Source organism: Gasterosteus aculeatus, chromosome 4 (genome assembly GCF_964276395.1).
Source record: "Gasterosteus aculeatus chromosome 4, fGasAcu3.hap1.1, whole genome shotgun sequence".
NCBI lineage: Eukaryota > Metazoa > Chordata > Actinopteri > Perciformes > Gasterosteidae > Gasterosteus > Gasterosteus aculeatus.
Window position 1 is genome coordinate 22,713,882 of NC_135691.1, and position 18,195 is coordinate 22,732,076.

Below are 18,195 nucleotides of genomic sequence, written 5' to 3' on the forward strand. Positions count from 1 at the left end.
GCGCAGTGCGTGATGTGCGTGTGCGGAGCGCCGGCGCTGATTGCAAGCGTTTAAAACATATACCTCACCTAGGTAAATATGTCTGGGTAATGAATGCTGATATGTAATATGCAAAACAACAATTGTGCAAGCGGCCAAGCAAATGGGAGTTTAAGATAATGTTGAAGAATCTGAATCCTGACTTTGATAAATAACCCAAACATCTCTCTGCTGTCGGTATAAAAGCAGAGATCTCCAGATAGAAATAAAACTAAACAATAAGAAACACAAAACCGTGGCAGCCTAAAAAAAAAAAAGTATATGATCACCGATCAAAGAGAACTGTGGAGGTCACTCGTTAATTTTTCTCCATTGGCAGACAATCACATTTATTTTCCACTTGATGGAAACTTCATGACGTTTTTTTTACAACTTAACAAGACAGTACCAGCTTCAAAATGACATGTGTGGGACCTATCGGCCAAGTCTCCCCTCAGCAGTGGTGTACAATGCAGTCTATCTAATATTTTAAATTGGCTTTGTCCCTCAATACGGGACATTTAATACACCAGGGTTTCCAGGAGAGCCCACAATATCATCAAGGACAGAGTATGTATGGGTTGTGTGAGGGTTTCATCCAAAAATCACATGTTTGGAGCATGTAGGGTTTTGGGTATTTAATCTCTTATTTGTAGGTAATGGAAGAACCAGGAGACTGGTTCCCCCACATATTCAAGTCTTCCAAGATGAACATTATGATTTGTTTAAGATTGAGTTTCGCCAATTCTAATTAGGTACTTATCTCCTTGAGTGACCAGGACAAAGGGAAGGCACTAGGTGGCATAGAGCCCGCCAGTGATAGATACACTTTAAAACCTACAAAGTTGAACCAGAGAGTATGCTTGCATCTCTTTATTTTGCATTTCTAAAGAGCAATAGTGGACTTGAGCGCGGATAACACGCTAAAACAATGTTCTTCTAAACCACCAACACTTTTTCCAGCGTTTAGAACTAACCAGAGCTTATATTATTAAGGTTTCAGCAGGACGCCGTCCCAGCACTCCCACGCAGAACAAGCTCTAATCAAACAAAAATCTGGCACCATCCACACTCAACTGCCCTGCACAGGTTCGTGCAGAGCGAAGGTTCAATCGATCCTGGCAAAACCTGTGAGGGGGCCAAGCAGTTACTCCCACACAGACATGTTTCCTCGGGTTAGACCTGATAACTGCCTGGACACTTATTCCTTCGGACAGACTTTGCTTTATCCCACAAAAGTACCAAAACCTTTCATTTTTTTGTACAAGAGAAAGCTCAAAAGACAAACCAAGGGAGCAGCTGGGATTTATTTGTGAATAGATTAAACATTATCAAAAAAGAAAAAAAAGAGGACCAACGGTAAGAGCACTGGTGGTGGATGTTGCTCAGGGGGTGGGGGGGGCAGAGGTCAACCCATCATTTTCACATGGGATTTTCTGCTTCGACTGAAAAGTGCCATCGGTCCAATCCCTCCCCGACAGGAGAGTGCCTGGTGTACAGGTACGTGTCAAAATAAAATCACTAGCAAGTCCCGCTCATGGATGAGATGCTTTCCTGGAAGGCAAACAAGGAACATGCCTAAAGTATCTTAAACATTCTGGGAAAGAATTTACTGTTTCAACCCCAGGACACACAGTGTGGGAAGGGAGGAGGGGGGGGGTGTCAGGCACATCTCTCCAGGATAAGGGACCCATGCTAGCGTTACACACTCTACAACAAGTTACAAGTGACAAACAGCAAGACTTCTTTTCCCGTCGCAGCCTCTTGCTGGAGCCCGGAGGGCAGTGGAGTGATGAGGTCACAGGAAGCGAATCCCCGCTCCGAACTGGACACCGTCACATATTCTGCGAGAGGAAAGAGGACAACAGTGAGGAGCAGCTTCCTGTCATCATGATCTTTCATCACACACTGCTCTGTGCAGATTTCTACAATTGTTAAATTAAAAAGGAGCACTGAATATCAATACATGATATACATTTGTTAAACACTTGTTAAAAGATCATATGCTATTTCACACTTTGATGCGTAAAACTGGCCATGTTTCGCATGAGATTCCTGTTTCAAATACAATTCTGCTATAAGTAGCAGAATTGTATTTTATACACACTACTGTTTCCATGATACAAATGTGTCAAAAAAGTTTTAGTGTTTCCCCAACCATTATATGAGGGGGGCGCAGGGCAGTTCTTCCCACCACGTGCACAAAGAAATACAACCTAAATACAACATGGGGAGCCTCGGCCTACCTGTCTCCGCTCTGGACCCCCATGGGAACACAGTAGTTCAGCTCCAGTCTGGCGATGTTGCCGAGCCGCAGCACGATGCCCGCTCCGTATGACCATCGGATACATTCAGCCAGCTTCTGAAGATGAGCCCGGGGGCCCTCGCCTGCACACATAACCCCCAACAACTCAGAGCCCACCTGGGATCACTTACATATACACATAGTTTATTGCTCAGAGTAATAAAATGGGGAACTTTGTCACGTGGAGGCAGGCCCTGAATGCATCCTATGCTGTTTTAGTCCACCCACCGTAGTTGAGGTTGCAGAGGTTGCCTGCATTGAGGAAGAAATGCGTCCTGAAAAGGTCTCCGAAGCCGCCCTTGCCCGGCCTGAAGGGCAGTGGAGTGTAGAGGTGCAGGCCGCCTGCCCAGTACGCCTCCCCGCCCAGATAGTCACCTGGAGCACACAGAGAGAGCCTTGAACCAGGATACGCTGCTCTACCTAATTCATAGTTCGTATGGACTTCAGTTATTTACGTTGTCTGTGGAGGGACTGAGATGACGGGCAACAAGTGATTCCGGTTGGAAACACACCTGGGTTCACTCTTTGTAAATTTCCCCACTGTGGGACTAAGAAAGGAATATCTTGTCTTACACGGAGTTTTCAGGGGAAAGCAGCAGTGGGGCTGTCAGACGCATGTTTCTGACGGGGAAACGTTAAGACATAATTAATACTATCCCCGGTGGGGATAAGGTGTTCTCTTTTTGCAGCGAGGGCTTCTGGTCTCCACAAAATCCACATTTTAACTACAACAAATATTCTAAAGCACTTTCTCTGATTCATGTTTCCATGGTCGACAGTCCGAATGGCTTTGTACCTTCACTCTGCGGCCCGATGCTGTACATCCCAAACCCTCGCACACTGGTGGGTCCTCCGAGGTAGAACCTGGATCAAAAACACAACTCTGATGACGCATCCACTCTGAGGGCAGCGTGCAGTCAAAAGCACACACCTGCCATTCAAAGGCAGGTCATTAATACTATGTACAAGTTAATACTAAATGGCAACGTTTGGGGGATAAATGAAAGTACATTAAAAGGAATGGGTCAATTTACACGAGGAGCTTCTTAAAAATAAATTTGATGGAGGATTTCGATCAAAAAAGAAACTATTAAAAGCATTCTCAGGGGAATGGTCGGAGCAGAAGGACACTTCTGTACCTGTCTGCGATGCAGGACGGCTGTGCTCCGATGGGACAAAGCATCCCCCCCCACAGAGAGGCAGACAAGACCTGAGCAGACACAAAAAGTTGTTTTAATTTAAACAAAACCTCAACAAATAAATACCATTCAGTGTAACCGGACTGGGTAAGTGCAGCTTTAGCGCCCACTGGTGATTCTGTGATGCAGCTACAAACATAAGGACGGACTAAAAAGAGGTCTGGAGAGACTTGAGTCTGACTTACTGAGTCCCAGAAGAGCCGTCTGTTGAGCTGCAGCTCAAAGTCCTCTTTCAGAAAGCTGGCGTCTCCTCCTGTGTACCCAGCCAGCTCCTGCAGAGCAGCAGCAAATCACAAATACATCTTCTGCTAGTGCCTGAAGATGACCAAAACGTCCATGTGGCTCAACTTTAATGTTTCAAAGTTATACTTTGAACTGTATAGAGTTTCAACCGCCGCCGTTCTGTCATTAAACCGGTAGGTGAATAAATGGCCGCTCTGTAAAATGTTCTGTGTTCTCTTACTTGGGTCTAAACGAGCAAACACAGGCATTCCCACTGACCTGGTTGATCCGGAGTAAAGCGCCCCGGTTTGGGAATATGGCGGAATTCCTTGAATCGATTGACATAGTGTGCTGCAAACAAAAAGGAGCCCCGTTGAATTGGTTACTGGCACAGAGCACTCATAAACGTATAAACTTGATACATCACAAGGGTTGGATGTAGTCAGCGCTACGGGGGAACGTTGTGTTTTTCAGAATAGACTGAATTACATGAAAGAAAAGCTAGGAGGTGCAAAACGGGTACCGAGAGGGCAGATTTCAGCGAGTGTCCACTCTCCTCCCGCACGGCGAAGGACGCACTACGTGCCAGGCAGCCCAGCTCCCGCCACACCCCCTCCCACTTCAGCGTGTGGTTGGTCATTCCCAGAGGAAACTGCAGGAGGAAAGTAAGATGGAGGAGTCTTAATGAATAATGCATCCATTTAACAAAAAAAGAAAAGAAAAATATGTTGGGTTAGCAGAATAAATTGCCTGCATCAAAAACCTGCTATAAATAAAATGATCAAATATTCACTCATTTACGGAAGTGCTACCCTTTAGATGCCAGCTAGTTTATATAATGCCAGTGTATTTGTTCATAATGAAAACCATAAGTATATATATTATCCTCGGTGTACTAAATGCAAGAAGGATTAAGAAACGATAAGAGCACGACGTTAAAAGCTGGAGGACACGTAACTCTGTTTCTGACAGTAGTTGCACAGAAACAGAGTTACTAGTCCGTCCCACACACACACACACACACACACACACACACACACACACACACACACACACACACACACACACACACACACACACACACACACACACACACACACACACACACACACACACACACACTCTTACATTGAACTCTGCAGATGCGCCTCTGTCGGTCTCCTTTAAGGAGCTCCATGGGAACTGACCGGTGACTTTGTACATGTTGAGGGTGAGGCTGAAACAGAGGACACAGTTAAGCCAGCACTGGAGATCTGTTGAAGCGTTGTTTCCCAAAGCCGGTGGGGAACATTCCTTGACATACTTGCGCTCAAAGTGGCCCGGCTGGGGCTTGAAGAAGGACAGGCCGTAAGACGTCTCCTTGGTCCCGTAGGAGAACTGGAAGGTGAGTTTTTCAGCTCGACCGAACATGTTGGGCAACTTTAATCCCAGCACCTGGAAGACCGACCAATCCGGTTAAACTGGGGACCAACAACTCTCTGAACCCAATACTTACTAAATCAATTCATCATTCTTACGCTGCACAGCTGCACTTTATTACGTTCGAAGCTCTCCACATTTTCAGATAAAGATCCAAATTCATATTATCACTCATTTAATATTTAGAGATCAAGATTTCAATGGTGGCAGTGTAGTATTGTTAAGTATAAGTAAAACGTTTATACAAAATATGTTCCATGGCCATTGCATAAAACGCTCTGGTGCCTCCCCCATGGATACACATACACATCTCACCATGCTTCCTTCATTGTTGCCGACCATGGTGTTGTAGCTTCCTGTCAGCCTTTTCACCTCCGTCACCTCAAACGTCACATCAAGTCCGTTGGGCAAAGCATCCGAACCTGGGGAGGGACAACCAGTTGGGGGGGGGGGGGGGGGCGCTTTGTTATGTTCTTGCATGTTCACGTCACACGGCAGTCATCCAATAGAAAGACAGCGTGCCGTCACGTCTCGATGACATTCACAAAAAGACACATGACAGGTTTCTATGAACCGTACTACGGTCTTTTCCTTTTCAGTTTGAGGAAATAAAGACATTTATATATATTTCAGCATTATGTTGTTCAATATCAAGGTCATGATTATTTAACACGAATGCTCATTGCCTTTAGTAACACGGAGTAGAACAATATGTATGTTTGAGGTAAATGCATTAATCTGGTGCACTCTGAAACCAAAACTAAGAGGCTAAATCAATGAAGAACATTGTGCTCTTGTAAAGTATCAGACAAAATATAATACATATGAATAGACTTAACTCAGCAAAAAAAGGTTGCAGCTACAAAGCATGGTGAATAAGAAAGAGTCAGAGCTTCTTGACGGGGGGGAGAGGGGCCAAAGCACACCGCTGGGTTTACAACACCAAACGAGAGAATCACTGCCAAACCGAATAAAATATGACCAACCCTTTCGCTTAACATTCTAGTGTGGCGCTTGTTTCTTTGGAGAGAAGGCGTGAATGAGTTACCTTCAGATGTATCAATCAGAACCTCCACCTCCTTAAAGATTCCAAGGCGCAGCAGCCTCTGTCTGGCGATGTGAGACTTTTTCATCACCTGTAACCGAGAGAGTAACTGAGCTTTGCACTTCAAGAAAAGAAACATATCCTCGTTACTCTTCATAAAACATAGGAGTCAGAGTGCTATAACCACACCACCGTCAAAACTACGTACGTCGATGAGGTTTTTGGCGTGGAAAACGTCAGAGATCTCATAGCCCAGCAGGTCCTCTTTAGTTCTTCCAAGCCCCTGGACGTTGACATGCTGGACAACCACCTGCCATCACAGATGTCACGGATGCACACACATTCAAACACTTTTGGGATAGCAGCCGCTTTCTCACAAGTGATCAGTTTGGTGCTGTTCTCCTGCTTGTTTGCATGACACATAGAGATACTTTCTGACCGAGTGTCCAGGAAGAGAGCAAATCAGACATGAATTCAAAGTTGTCACTGCGTGACCTTTACACATAAGTCTTGCATCTAAAAACACACCTAATTACCGTTAGACAACACCAGAAATATTATACTGGTTTTCACTACTACGAGCACTAGTGCTGCTACTCACATCTTTGTTTTCGAGGATCTCCTGCTTGGACTCCTGCTCCGGCTCTGGAGGCTCCACTAGGTCATCGGGGTGGAGGCCCAAGTCCCGGCCATGCATTGGGAGAGGATCCAGACTCTACAACCACAAGCACAGGGCTTTAAAATGAAACCGCCTGTACAGTCCAGTGGCAAATAAATCTTGCTCTGTCCGCTGGGGAGGTGAGTCAACCTCGAAGTTTGCTTCTAAATTTGGATTTTGTTTTGGTGTATATTATTATTAAAACGTTTAGGAAGGTGGGACTTTACAGTTAATCCTAAACACACAGTCCCAAACAACACCCAACAAAACCAGCATGTATGACGCCTTTATAGGACAGGGAAGTCCATTGGTGAGAGGCTTCATGAGGGGACACAGCCTGCGAGTGTCTGATGTCCCACAGACAGTGAAAGTCACTGCGCATTGGGGAGCACGAGACTCGACTTGTTAGTTACCTCGGTGCAGAAATTAGAAGATGAATATCGATATATGGATAGGAGACGATACTCTACGGGGGGTATTGTATGTTACCGAGATAAATAGCTAAGACAAGCGGAACCCTTATTTGAATGCGTTGTACTCATTCGGGCACATTGCTTGTAAATTCCGTATTTAAAGGCCCACAGCACAATAAGCACAACTTCCATTAGCTAGAGGCCAAGTTACACCGCTTCATCGCGCACAGCTAACCGGTGTACACCTTAGTGCACCGGCTATTTATCCGCATTCTTTGCCTTACTCAACCGGCGTGTGACAGAACATCGAGTACACATGCTGTGCGTGTGCAGCCTTTCGCGCAAGCTGGGCAGGGAGGTCATCGTCAAAAGCCCACAGAGAACAGCAGGTAGGACGTAACAGAGTTTACCTTAGCATGGACGGTCCCCATGGTATCTACCCGCTCCTAACAGCCTCTTCTATCGGGGAGAAGTGCACTGCTCACGCGAGAAAATGGACAAATGACAGCGGTTACTTTCTCCAGCACCAAACCCCCTTCAAGGGAGACGCCATGACAGTGGGCGAGATCTCGCGCTGCATTCAAGTACTCATACGTTAACCTCACAAAATGATTTCAATGTGCACCTCTAGTTTATCTTATCTTTAGCCAAACACAGCTGAAGAAATGTGACAAATGTGAATTCCGTGACATGCAAGCACCAGCATGGTGACGTGAAGGTCGCTTCTGGCGTTTAGTGATAGAAAACTTCAGTGAAGTGGCTCTTCTCCCCAAATTACTGTCCAAGAACCAAGAACCAAACCAACCGGTCACAGTTACACGCAGTTACATTTGTTGTAGCATATGGTTGTCGTAATAAGTCGGATATAATAACAATGTCGAAAATGTGTCGCAACCAGACACAAGGAAAGAAAAACATATTAATACTGATAAAGCTGATAATGTGTTGCTCTCAAACGCATCAGTCTGTCTCCTCTCTGTGATTGGATAGAAATGAAAACGCATTGAAGTGGGCGGGACGAGTCAAGGAGCTCATCCAGCAGATGGCGGCGTTTGTCTTCTTTACACCCGCTTCACCTCGAACGGATAAAAACGCCGGTAAATTGTATTTAGGAAACACTTCATCCACGGGCTCTCTGTTAATGACGTTTTTACTAGACCTAGCTAACTAGGCGAGTATTGAATGCAATCTAAAATGGGAAATAACAATGAATCGCTCAGTTAATCCAGTCTTTATATCTATGCAAATTAAGTTGTGCACCAATGACTAGGTTGGGTTTGCAAAAGGTCTTATAAACACTTTATTCACTAATAGCCCGTGAAATTAAATTTGCTTAAACTGTGATCCTTGATGTCCCAGAGTCACTCAGGAAGGCAACAGCATGGACTATTATTTTGTTTAACTGACCTTTGCCATAGCTGGATTAACCTGCTAGTGACATATGGCCCCCAGTCATTGGGCCCCAAACATTTTCCTCCAACCTTTTCTGTCCTAAGCCGCATAAAGCAACTATCCAATATTGTACGCTGGAAATCGGCCCTGTCTCGACTTTGTGCATCAGTAAGTGTGCATGATGATTTCATTCATTGATCGTTGAACCTCGTTAAACGTCTTCAAATTCGCAGGTTGCGCCAATATATATGTATATATATACATATATATATATTGAACGAGAGCAGTGCAATTCAATCCGAAAGTCCTCAACGATGTCCAGGTCCGTGCCTCTAAAATGGCCCACATAAAATAAAATAAAATGATGCCCCAGTGGTTCCTCAACTATGACCTCTTTATCCTTAAGGTTCCTTAATGGGCAATTTGGGCAACATTGATGGGCTGGATTTATAAATTAAATTTATGTTAAATATGCAGTTTTGGCTGAAGCTCCACATTTTGTGTGCGTCACTTCAACATGTAGAGTTAACATGTTCTTGTTTTTATTTTCACCTTTTGTTGAGTAAAATTCTCATTGAATAAATAAATAACTGAAATACTAAATTTTCTCTTACTGTGATTTGACAGTGTAACATGTTTTGACCCTTATGTGTTGAGTTAGGCATAACATGCAAAAACACACACAATTTACTGAATGCGCTTCATGCTATTTTGAAGAAGACTTAAAACTATAGATTGAGACCATGAACTCATGTTTACAATGTTTACTGAGGGAAAAATCAAGAGAGAAGTGGAATACTTTTCTCATAGACTTCTATAGGACCAGAGGAGCGGCCCCCTGGTGGACATTAGAGAGAATGCATTTGTCGAAAGTGGAGGTTGCCGTCTGGTTGGTGAGGAATGCTGCCTCCCTGAACAGATCAGTCAATAGCTAAATTAAATTGTAATAGCTAGATTTCAACCAGTAGAGAGCAGATGATTGAAATAATTGGATCCAGATTAATCAAAAACACAATAGTTTTCATATGAAGTACTAAAAAATGAAAATAAAATGAAACAATAGTCCTCCAAATCAGCAATTCACAACTTGTTCTTGGGCCTGTGACTCACAGACAGGCGATGGACATGATTGGTGAGCAGCTTATGGTAGGTTTTAGTTTTTTTATTTTCTAAGATGGATCAGGTTTTAAAAATATTGAAGGGGGAAAACAAACAATAAAACTGTATTTATCTTTTTGCGGAGTGGATTGAACTGATTTGTGTATTCATGTAGCATACTATTTATATTTATCTATGGAACCGTGAGGCGATCTCCATCATGCGGCTGCAGCTCCTCGCTCATGAAAGCCTCTCCCCCTCTCTCTCTCTCCTTCTCCCCCCCCACTCTCCCCCTCCTCCCCCCTCTCTCTCCCTCTCTCTCTCCTTTACCGGCACAAACAAGCCAATCAGAGGCCTCGGATGGCCTCCGCTCTCCCTTTCACTCTCTCTCTCTGCAGGTCCTCCATAGAGTGGTCCTCCTCCTCCTCTCGTATCAGACACACACACACACACACACGCACGATCCAAACCCCTCAGAAACAGCCCCGCTGAATCCTCACACCGTCTGTCAGCATGGGGAGCGCTTGTTTTTCCCGGGACGTTTGTTTGTTTATCCTCCTCATAAATACTTGCAGGGTGATGGGGGATGTCGGACTCGCAGGTAAGAGCTGCCGTTTCCTCTCCGTCTTGCTTCATTGTCAGCCACGAAACGCACTTTTCTGTTCTCTTTTGCCGGCTTCTGGCTCACCGGCTTCGCTGGAACCACCATCATGTCGCAGGAGATTTAAAATAACAAGTAGGAAGCGCCGACAGGCGAACTGTAACGTGCTCATTTGATTGCGCGGGCGTTTTTTTAAAGTTCGTGAATAACATTTAAAAGTGCTTGAATTAAGGAGAATATAGTCGTACGATAAATGTTTGGAGAAACTCGCAATTACGCGGATTTTGTTTTTTTCGGGGAGCGGGGTAATTGCGACAATTCATGCGGGATTTGGTAAATCCAGTAAATCGTGCTTGATTTATTAAATGTAAAAGAAAGCCTGCTTTACATTTACATCACAGTTTGTCCTCAAAGGCATCCGGGATGCGTAACCGGATTACGGGTCGGCGATCATCGGCGTCCCGGACTCCACTGGAACTTTATGTGTCCAGCGCGCAAAGGTCAATTTCTATCGGAAACGGCAGCTTTCCCTCCGGATCGGGCTCGTGGTCTGTGATGCGCACTGAGAGGACTGCGCGCCTTATCTGTTTGTCCCCGCGCGAGGAAACGGTGCGATTTACAGCATGTGCGGCTTTTGGAAGCGGCGGCTGAAGCAGCTGTAGGGAGCATCTTAGGTCCGGGCTGGAGGAGGAGGGAGGCTGTGTGTGTGTGTGTGTGTGTGTGTGTGTGTGTGTGTGTGTGTGTGTGTGTGTGTAAATATGGGGTTGTGGGGGCAGAAGGAACCGGCCAAGTCCCAGGAGGAGCAGCCGTCAGGCATTTAGGGTCCCGGCATCGATTGCGCAGCGGTGCATCGTTCACCCTCCCATTGCTGTGAGCCAATATTGAGAGAGAGCCCCCACGAGGGAAAGGTTTGGTCAAAACCAGGGACAGTTGATTTATATTCAGGACACAGAAAAGAAGGGGATGATGTGGCTCCTGGCTTTTTTTTCACAGGAAAAATATTTATTATAAATTCAGTTTTATGGTTTATTTATTGCCTTTACACAGCTGAGCCGGGCGTAGGGCCAAGAAGAGACCGGAGGCCTTACCGCAGGCAGCTCCCAGCCGGGTCACCTATCTTACACACACACACACACACAAAGGTCTGCTGAACAGGGAAACCAAAAACGTGTCCGTATCTGTCTCCTGTTCCCCCTCCATCCGTGTGTGTGTGGTTGTTTGTGTGTGTGTGTCCAATGACTCAGGCCCAGATGTGACTTGCTCCTCTAACCCGATCAATCAGAAAGCTGTTAAACCCTCTGTTCTCCACATGATGCCGCGGTGGTCTCTCTCTCTCTCTCTCTCTGTCACTCAGTTTGGCACAGGCAGCATTTTACTGAATCTTATTTTAACAGAAAAGCAAAAATATACAAAGACGCATAGCCACATAGAATAACATGAAAAGCAATAGCCTGCAGCTATACACATACACAGATTTAGTTAGTAAGTTAGTAACTTTCACAATGAGTCTCCTCCACAGCATCCTCTGCTTCGTGGTCTATTGATTCTAAGGAGAATATACTTGAAATCTAAACGTCACGCAATATTGAAGAAGACTTTAAACCAGAGAGTGAGACCATTAACTCACATTTACAATGTTTATGTCTATGCCCCATACTGGTCAGCAGAGAGATGCTTCATGTGCTTCGCTCCACAGAACCAGAGTAGCACCCCGCTAACACTTCATCATAACACCAGATGGGTAGCCCTCTTTTGCTACGGGCTGTTTTGCTGACTATTCAGTTTTTTTTAGCACCTCAGTCTCAAGTTATCATCACCTCTGAATTTTATCCAACAACCGTGCTAAATTGTCTTGATTAGCCTATGAGTAATTGCCATAATCATGTTCTGTAAAGTCATAGTAACCGAATTCTAATCAGTTCATTGTTTAGTCCGAGAGGACGTTTATCTCTTAGCATCCCTGAACTATTGCATTCAAGTGGATTGGACTGACATGAGTTCACAGTGAACTTGACGTTTGACCTCGAAAGTCAAATTGAGTGGGATGGGTATTTGCTCCATATTTGAATAATATTTGGATGAGATGAGACACATGTAGCACTTGTAACTAAGAGTACTACTTGTGGTGGTCGTTGGATGTACTAATCCAACTCTGAACCTCAACCTATAAATGTATAGGTCGAGGTCGGGAATTTTATGAGGCACTTAAATGTGGGTCAGAGAGGTGCGTCCCCAACATCGGCTCGCTGAATCCATTGGGAGTCACGTCTATTGATCTTTCATTCTTTACGTTCGTGCAGATCCAGACGAGTGTGCAGAAGGTTCGGACGACTGCCACATCGACGCCCTGTGCCAGAACACGCCCAAGTCCTACAACTGTATCTGCAAGCCGGGCTACAAGGGAGATGGCAAGCAGTGCGAAGGTGAGCGGCCTCACTGTGCATTGTTGTATTTCTGGTGACTCATTTCTCTTTGTTTCTACTCTCCGGATTTTAAATCACGACCATCGGTATTTGGATTGAGATATAAGAAGTGTAAAATGTATTAGCATGAAGATGTGAAGATGTCGGATACACATATAGGTGCCGGATTAGAAAATAAACGTGATTGACACATCAGCTGTGGCAACGCTCACAGTTTCTCCTTCAGACAAAAATCTAATGGGAGTCAAGTGTGAACTTCAAAGGTATCGACTAAATCCGCGTACAAGAAGTAGGTCTCTGATTTAACGGCTGGTTGGACAGCGAGCTGTTTTACAACCGCCCCCACCACCACCGGTTCTCCTAATTAACGGGGAGGAAGTGGACTGAGCGAAGGGTGTCCGGGTGAGACGGGGGCAGCACCTGGCTGTGCGTTCACACCTCCACTCACTTCTGCCTCGGAGAACACCACAGCTGGAGCTCCATCGCATGCGCTCTCCCTCCTTGTTATGTAGAGTCCTAGCTCTCACACACACACACACACACACACGCGCTGTAATCCTCTAATCTTTTCCTGTGTACCATGCGCTCCACTGCTCATAAGAAGACATATTTTTCTGTAAAGTTTCCAACCTGTCCTGCCGTTGCTTCTGCATTGCTCTGCATGAAGCCTGAAGGTAGTGTTAGGCGTATGAGACCATAGCTAACGACAGAGGCAGCCAAACTCTTTCTACATGCTCCGACCTTTATCCCACATTACATTGTGTTTTAAAATCTGGTGACAAAGCAAGCAGAACAACTCTGTAATCTATTGAGTTCATTTACAAACTAGAAGCAGCTGATCATCACTATTACTTGAATGTTGATTGATATGCACTGCCCCTGGTAAAAAAATACATCTAACTAAATGTTTGAACTTCTAATAGCAAGTGCTATCAGTGTCTTGGAATAAGTCGTCTAACAAAAGAAGCCATTGGAACAGAGTCAGAAAGTTTATAGTATACAAAAAACAACTTAACATGTAGATCTCCCCATACGCTTCTATGTTTTCCTTTAAAAGAAGTATGCGTGTTAGTGTCTTACGCCACATTTTTGGTTGAACTGACCGCTGACATCAATGATTATTGATTGTCGCTAAGCAGCTTTGCTCTCTATTCCATTTGCTGTAACGCATGTGATTTATGGACAGAAGGACACACTTTCAACGAGGCTGTCTGGAATAACAAATACTCCTCTGTCTGAGAGGAGACTGCGGCAGGTTTCAGGCCTTTCAGGAATATGATCTTCCTCCCATAAAGCAGTCTGAGCTGGCCCTTCCTGCCAGCCGCTGTTTATTACATCACTTCACCTCCAGCTTCTCAATCAGCTGTTCTCTGCTTTGATGGTGCTTTAATACCCACCACGTTGTATTACATCACCATGCTACATCCAGCATTTGAATGCCTCTGCGTGATGTGTGTGTGTGTGTGTGTGAAACACGCTTTACATCACCTCCAGAATATCCATCTCCTCCCAGTGATGTTGCAAAAGCTCACAACAAAACACATGAAATGAATACAGATGGTGGGATGGGAGTTGACCCCCTGACCCCGGTGATTAGATATGGCCGCTGTAATTGGCCCCCTGTGTTTTCCATCAACAGGCATTATGGGCCACTGCCGGCCAGCGCGCCATTAACTTCCCTGCTATTCCTGGGAGCACCTGTAAGCGACGGCGCGCCTGTGCTTGCTCTCCCTCTCCCCCAGGTTCCCTCACCCTCATTAGCGTCATTCCGTATCGACAAACACTCACTTGGCAGTCTAGTAAAACACGCAGTGGATGTGGTGAGAAAAACAAGAAAGTGGATCAAACTTAGGGCACGTCATGGACTTGTTGTTCCACAATCCTCATGAGTGCGTCAATGTATGAGCCCTCCATACTGTTATCTCTCACTTGTCATTTTATCAGGTGTTTCTGTCCAAAACACCTGCATTTATTTGGAGACCCCCTGATGCACCATCATCCTCCTGACCTTAGATGTGATTTTTATTGTGAGGCTATGTGTTGGTGGACAACACACTTTGGAAACTAAACCCTCGGGCATGTACCCAAAAGTGAGTTGTATCAGGATAATATTATAGAGGTGGTCTGTTCACAGGCTCCTCAGAGGGGAGGCTGAATATTCACATCTGTTCATCCATCCATCCCTGACACTTATGTGGGAGGAAGGTTGCGGTGAAAGTCCCTCATGATGTCCCAGGTCCATATACCCTATCTCTAAGGATGAGTCCAGAGGAAAGTTATTTTTGCGTCCAGTTTCCATGATGTAGTCATTTTCTAATCAGAGCTTATAAACATATCTGAGTTTGAATGTAGATGACATGGTAAGTTGGAAGCTTTCCTGGTCTGGTCTGGTACAACGGTCACTGTCGGTTGAAGCTAAATGGCAAATGGACTGTACCTGCATTTATCTTTTCTAGTCTTCAGACCACTCAAAGCTCTTTAATCATGTAATCACTTACCCATTCACACACTGATCACAGGTGGAGCCATGCAAGGGTGCATCTTCACCTTAAGACATTTGCGGAAGCTATTTTGGGATTAAATGCGTTGTCCATGTCACACCGACATGGCCTGACGAGCCGGGGATCGAACCACCGACTCCTCTGAAGGACGACCCTGCTCCACCACTCAGCCCAAACAGAACGTTATTATATGCAAAGATAAGAGAGACAATTCTGAGGCTACCCAAACCAGCAAAGGAATGCAGAAATAAAAATGTTGGTGTCACGGACGCCCCCCCCATGTCAGCCGCCCCGGGGACAGAGGTGCGTACGCGACACCTTCATTTTTTTGATGTGCGCTCTCTGTCTGCTGGTGGTAGCGTGCTGACGTGTGCATGCATGTGTCCGTTTCTGCCCATTAGGACGGAATTCCCCCGTACGCAAATATTGGATAATTGTGGATTGAGTGGATAATTGTAACGTTATTGTATGGTAGGAGAAACACTGGAGATTGACATTATGTTTAGTTACTTTGGTATTTCTGAAATTAAAACACTCCTTAATTAGAAAGCAGATATTTCTCTGGACAATCCTATTGGCTCGGTGCAGAAGCAGCACAGCAAGTTAAGCAGATGAGCAGTTAAGAAGTCGCCAAAGAAAGGTTTCAACGTTTCACAGAGCGAAAGGTTGAGGATCTTGTTACTTAGTAAACTTAGTAATCAGACATTTTTACTTTACTTTTTCAAAAGAAAGCCAAGAGTTCATGAATTGTATGGATGAGTACATGATTTGTTAATGTGCACTTTAGACGTTCCAGAGGTGCCTGTGTGACAAAACTCCGGCCTGCTCTTGCTCTGGTGCTTTTGTGACGGCCGGCCATTCGAGCCGGTGTCCAAGGGAGACGACCTGTGCTCTCGGCCTCTGCTACACTTTGTCACTACAAATTAGCAGCTCACAGGCGGCATTGTCTTGCCGGGAGCCGAGGTGGCCATTTGTTCAGCAGGACTTCAGGGGGGATCCCTGCAAGTTTCACCCGGAGCGGTCCGAGAGTGTGTGTTCTCTCCCCGGGCCGTGGGGCTTCTATTAGGACCTTGTCGCCAGAAGTAATTTTCTTAAAACAAATGTGATTCTGCTTGCCACTGAAATTGAATCTGGCGTTTATGAACGCTGCCCCCTCGGTAGACATTTTCCGTAAGCTGATACTGCCGACTCGTTATGGAAAAATGTGAACTTTTATCCCTGTGCTGTCAAACAAAGGGTATGTGGGCGGAGCTGTGTATCAGTCAGGCTTGCTTTACTGCCAGACAGTGTGTGTGTTTGTGTGTGTGTGTTTATATGCAGAACAGGGTCACAGTTGTCTCCCATGTTTATAGAGATCCAACAAAACTGTAACCGGCTGTTGTGAACATTTGTTTACCGGGCTGAGAGTTAACCACTGCAAGGATTATGATAAGATCCATCTCTGAATCAGAGAGGCGTTTCCTGAATGCGCTTCGTGAGATGAACTACGCCATTCCTGCTGCGAACACTCATTTGACAACAACATGAAACGTCAAGTCTTTAAATCTAATAAACGTCTTTATTCTTCCTTATCTCATCGTGGATATGAGCAAGAGATACTGAATGTGGACGTCGGGTGAGGATTTTTTTTGTTTGTTGGTAAATTTGATTACTAAACGTGGGATTGATTGGACAATCAAAGGATCCAGAGGGACGGGAGATCCGGCTGGTTGCCACAGAGATGTCAGAAGCCTGCAGAAGTAGCCCTGTGTTTACTCAGTATTTGTCACTTACCGCCTAATTGATTGGTTTCGTCTGCGCTGCCCTCAATAGAAGCCTCTGCTCCCGCTCATTATGTCTGTTAGCATTCACACACAAACACACTTAAGGTATATTTGGTTCTCTATCAAAGTGCACGGCTTTTATCTCGGTGCTAGAGCAGGCAATTAAACAGGAGGAAGGTAGAAATAAATGTCAGTTTGAACACTTTAATCTCTTCTAAAAGAAAAGCTTCGGCTGTGCAGTTTGACTTCCTGAGCCAATTAGTTTAGTAATTCGTTCATTTGTTGTGTTTCTTGAATTTAAATTGTAAACAAGCTAAATCATGTCACAACTCAAATAGACTTGATTGTGCGTAACTATGCGTTGGAAACATAGACTGAGTAGACTTTGGTTTATGGACTGCAGTTTTGAAATCTCAAGTTTGTTTGAAATACTGTCGCCGGCATGTTATTATTTCGCAACCAATCTGCAGAAGTTTCCATATTTGGAATGTGAAGGAGTAACGTAGAGATGCTATATAGGGCTCGAGTAGCAGCAGTGACCTGTCAATCACATTAACCCCGCCTTAAAACTTAACCCCCACGGTTTCATGTTAGCACTCCAAAAAACAATTGAAGCTCCTAACATGTGATGAGAGATCTGGCCTGCTTTACCGAGGCAGGGAGAGAGGGCATCTCATGGGGGGGGGACGGGGGCCGAGGGAGGCGGCGCAGGTGGAAAGGGCGAAAGGGAATAGTGGCAGACGATTACTAGGCCATTGTCTGCCTGGTGTCTGCACCCACGTCACCACTCGGCCGCTCTCCTCATTGGCTGGCCGACGGACACACAAATGCGACCCACCCGGCACAGATTCCCCCACGCACCTCCCTCCTCTCGCTCATCTCCTTCTTCCCTTGCTCAGTCTCAGCGGAGCAGGTCATATTTATTGAGACTCAGGCGTTAAATATAGACACAGTGACCTTATATCAGCATCTCCATGCCACTTCCTAGTCAGTTTTTGACAGATGATGGAGAAGGGGGTGTCACTCAGTGAAAAGCACACAAGGAGAAGAAAGGAAATTCCCGTTCACCTTGGTTCTGACAAGGCCAGGATTTAAGTGCTTATTGGATAGGCAGACACGTGTTTATGTATCTTTTTAC

At 45.2% G+C, this 18,195-nt stretch overlaps 2 protein-coding genes across 4 annotated transcripts in view; one reads left to right on the forward strand and one right to left on the reverse strand.

The window, feature by feature from the left end:
- Window positions 1–1,306: 1,306 nt before the first annotated feature.
- On the reverse strand, window positions 1,307–7,898 carry samm50l (sorting and assembly machinery component 50 homolog, like). The gene is made up of 15 exons (XM_040174773.2): window positions 7,690–7,898; window positions 6,810–6,923; window positions 6,417–6,518; window positions 6,212–6,299; window positions 5,479–5,585; window positions 5,048–5,178; window positions 4,873–4,960; window positions 4,268–4,396; window positions 4,024–4,095; window positions 3,708–3,794; window positions 3,463–3,533; window positions 3,120–3,187; window positions 2,552–2,698; window positions 2,265–2,406; window positions 1,307–1,862 (listed from the first exon to the last, which is right to left on the reverse strand). Exons 1-15 carry the CDS (start codon window positions 7,708–7,710, stop codon window positions 1,817–1,819), a joined length of 1,413 nt encoding a protein of 470 aa, XP_040030707.1. The 5' UTR covers window positions 7,711–7,898; the 3' UTR covers window positions 1,307–1,816.
- A 2,264-nt stretch (window positions 7,899–10,162) lies between these two features.
- Window positions 10,163–18,195, forward strand: part of scube1 (signal peptide, CUB domain, EGF-like 1) — an 87,568-nt gene continuing 79,535 nt past the window's right edge. Inside the window, exons 1-2 of one of the 3 annotated variants that reach the window (XM_040173981.2) lie at window positions 10,163–10,370; window positions 12,671–12,793. In XM_040173981.2, coding sequence (XP_040029915.1) covers window positions 10,283–10,370; window positions 12,671–12,793 — 211 coding nt within the window. In that variant the 5' untranslated portion in view covers window positions 10,163–10,282. Of the gene's footprint in view, window positions 10,371–12,670; window positions 12,794–16,787; window positions 16,910–18,195 lie in introns of those variants that run through there. The other 2 variants (XM_078101119.1, XM_078101120.1) reach the window with 2 other exon arrangements.

Bases quoted from the DNA above. Each gene is read 5' to 3' on its own strand.
- samm50l (XM_040174773.2), bottom strand. From the start codon at position 7,710: ATGGGGACCGTCCATGCTAAG. The intron at 2,699-3,119 runs GTACAAAGCCAT...TGTGTGCTCCAG, and splicing joins CATCGGGCCGCAGAGTGAAG to GTGACTATCTGGGCGGGGAG. The intron at 1,863-2,264 runs GTAGGCCGAGGC...TTCCTCTCGCAG, and splicing joins GGGGTCCAGAGCGGAGACAG to AATATGTGACGGTGTCCAGT.